Genomic DNA, 2,933 nt, shown 5'->3' with positions numbered 1-2,933 from the left:
GCCTCCTCCACCACAAGTGCAACTTCCTCTACCAGAGTTACAACCTCCTCCACCACAAGTGCAACCTTCTCCACCAAAGATGCAACCTTCTCCACCACAAGTGCAACTTCCTCTACCACAGATGCAACCTACACCACAGGTGCAACTCATCACGATCATCACAAAAATTGACGATTCTTTTGAAGAAAACAATGAAGTTGAAGATGATACCCAAGAAGAAATCGTTGGAGGAATTTTGGTGGAAGTAGACGAAAAGGAAAAATCATGTCTTGATTCTATCTATATAGATTTCTCCAAGTACTTTTCTTCAGAGGAGCCACATGTGCCATGTCCCAAAGAAAACTCGAGGACGAGTTTTTTTCAAGTGGGAGTGTCTGATGTAGGACGATATTTATCTTTATTTTCGGTAAAAACGAAAATAAAGAAAATATCAAAAATAATATTGGAGCAGCGCCGCTTGATCAGAATTTTAGCTATTCTCAAACAATGGAAGTACAAAAGGAAAGATTGTCACGATTCCCGCTGATTGTCAATTTTATATTAGGATTTTATTTTATTTTATTAGGACTTTATTTCCTTTCCTTATTAGGATTAGGTTTACTACTACTATAGGATTATGTTTACTTTCCTACTAGGATTAGATTTACTTTCTCTACTAGAAGTAGGTTTACTTTCTCTACAAGTATTTCTCTTCTATAAATAGGCTTGCCTATTATGTAAAACTGAATCAATTGAATTATAATCAAATCAGAGAATTCTCTCTCAAATATTCTGCGGAGTTTTATCTTTCTTTTAGCCTGCGGGCTTGTTTTTATCTTTTTGGGTAGAAGACGAAGACGCTTCTCCTTGCAGAATCAAAGACGCTGCTCTTTGATTAGTTACCTTAGTCTTCCGCTACGTCAGGTTGTTACCTATAACATCATGTTAGAATGGTCATCCCAAAAGGTTTCTCAATTTGGCATTTCAACAATAATAACATAGTGCAATGGTCGTGCCCTAGGGATAGACGGCGTCCATATGGCTATAAAAAGGGTATGAGAGTCCTCCCTCCTAAGCTCTAATAGCAAGCTTTTCGATCTAAAAGGAACGAATCTCACAGTTGTTCAACAAATTTTCCATACAGACTTCAATCTATTGAAAGGCATGTTTTCTAAGCATAGTGCATAATTTCCTGACCTATGTGAAAGACAGGAAATTTTAACAATGGGCAACCTTTGCCTGCGTTCCTTTCTGAGCTTACTACCACCAGACGAATTCCCCTGTCTCCCCAGCACTCGGTCAGCTACATTCAGTAGAACAAGGCTCTCCGCATAAGTATCTAAATACATATTCTCTAGGTCACCAATGGGAGGATCCTCCAAAAATCCTCGGCTACTAGGTCCGCCAGAAAACAACCTGTCACACTTGTGCACTAGAACTTCACCACTCTTTGTAAAGCCCATCACCCTGCTATATAGCCCAAAGCGAACATCAACCAGCTTAGTCCAAGATTCCTCTACCCCATACTCTTTCATCACCCACACGGCGTTAGATGTCTAGTTACCATAGCCGTCACGAGGGACAAGCGCAAGCAACCCATCAACTAGCGCCACAGTAACGTTCAAGTCTTCCAGCCCTTGTAAGCTATTAGGCATACCCACTTCACCGAAGGCCTCATCCTTCATATTAAACGACACGATCACATTGCGATAGGCGCTCTGTTTCCGTGGATGGTCTGGAGTGTGGGCGGACCAGTGGAGTGTCTCATTCACGATAACCGATGGGGACCAATACCTTATGACGTCGGGAGGACCGGGTGCCGTAACAGAGCGCCATATGCCGGTTCGAAGCGTATAAATCTCAACGAGAGGTGGAACAGTTATGAGACTACTAAACTCAGTGTCTCGGAGATACTCAAGCCTCACGAATTTGTAATCATCGGTCGTGGGTTCATACCCAAACCCAACAGATTGGTGTAACGAACGGTCAAATCCAATATTAGGCTTGGGAAGGGATATGGCTTTTTGAATGGATGGGTTCCAGAGAACACACAAGCCTCTTTCGTTATGGAAACCCATATTGGCAAGACAAAGTAGGCCGTTAGATGAACCAACTAATAGCAACATAAAATTTTCGTTAGATGGATAAAGCAATTCTATGCGGTCTGATGGGTTTGCAAAGAAATCCCCCTTCTATTGTATTTCTTGATTTGATGGGTACAGCAGGAGGATGTGAAAGGTATAGTTATGAGTGACGTAAAGGCAGGGCTGGTGTTGGGAGTTGGAAAGAGAGCGATTGAGGTGGGTGGAGATGAAGCGAGGGCTGGAGATTAGAGAGCACCATGCCTTTGAAACGCACCTGAATCTCATGAGCGACTTCACCGGCAGTCGTGAGAGAATGTCGACGACAATCTCTTTTGGGAGCCAGTCCGACATCGTGTAGCAATGGAAGCAAGAGCGGCACTGATCACTGAGCTGAAGAGAAGAAGGGCAGTATTTTCCTTCAGCAAAAAACATAAATAAATAAAGGATATTTTAGTCCTTCAATATTCCTTCCGGTACAAGTTTTGTTGGGTTCTTGAGCGTGCGTGGCAAAGCAAGCAGAAAAAGAATAAAGAAAAAAAATTAACAATTTTTCTGCTGCAAAGAACTCTAATCTTCACCCACTTTTTTTTCAAGAAAATTTCTTTTTCCTCCACAGCCCACCTTCAAATCATATTTTCTTCCCTAAACCCCTTCTATTTTTCATTTTGTCACACACTCACAAAACATTTCTCTACTGGCCTCTCTCTCCTCCGCGAGCAGGTATCAATGCAGTGCAAATTCTCACATCCACCGTTTTCAAGGTCAGCCAATTGCCATTTCTCTCATCAAACGCTGTTATTGTTCATTTATTATACTGTATTTGGCTATATTTTGTTCCAGAATTTGCCAATTTGAACAATTCTAAAACAA

The 2,933-nt window shown here is 41.6% G+C and overlaps 1 protein-coding gene across 1 annotated transcript; it reads right to left on the bottom strand.

The window, feature by feature from the left end:
• Nucleotides 1-1,535: 1,535 nt before the first annotated feature.
• Nucleotides 1,536-2,057, bottom strand: LOC132181793 (F-box/kelch-repeat protein At3g06240-like). The gene has a single exon (XM_059595025.1). The coding sequence runs from the start codon at nucleotides 2,055-2,057 to the stop codon at nucleotides 1,536-1,538; it is 522 nt and encodes a 173-aa protein (XP_059451008.1).
• Between the last annotated feature and the right edge of the window lie 876 nt (nucleotides 2,058-2,933).

This window comes from Corylus avellana, chromosome ca5, assembly GCF_901000735.1.
Source record: "Corylus avellana chromosome ca5, CavTom2PMs-1.0".
NCBI lineage: Eukaryota > Viridiplantae > Streptophyta > Magnoliopsida > Fagales > Betulaceae > Corylus > Corylus avellana.
Note: the sequence above shows the minus strand (reverse complement) of the source record. Positions and strands in the feature narration are given on the sequence as shown.

Excerpts from the sequence above, each read along its gene's own strand:
- LOC132181793 (XM_059595025.1), bottom strand. The coding sequence starts at position 2,057 with ATGGGTTTCCATAACGAAAGAGGCTTGTGTGTTCTCTGGAACCCATCC.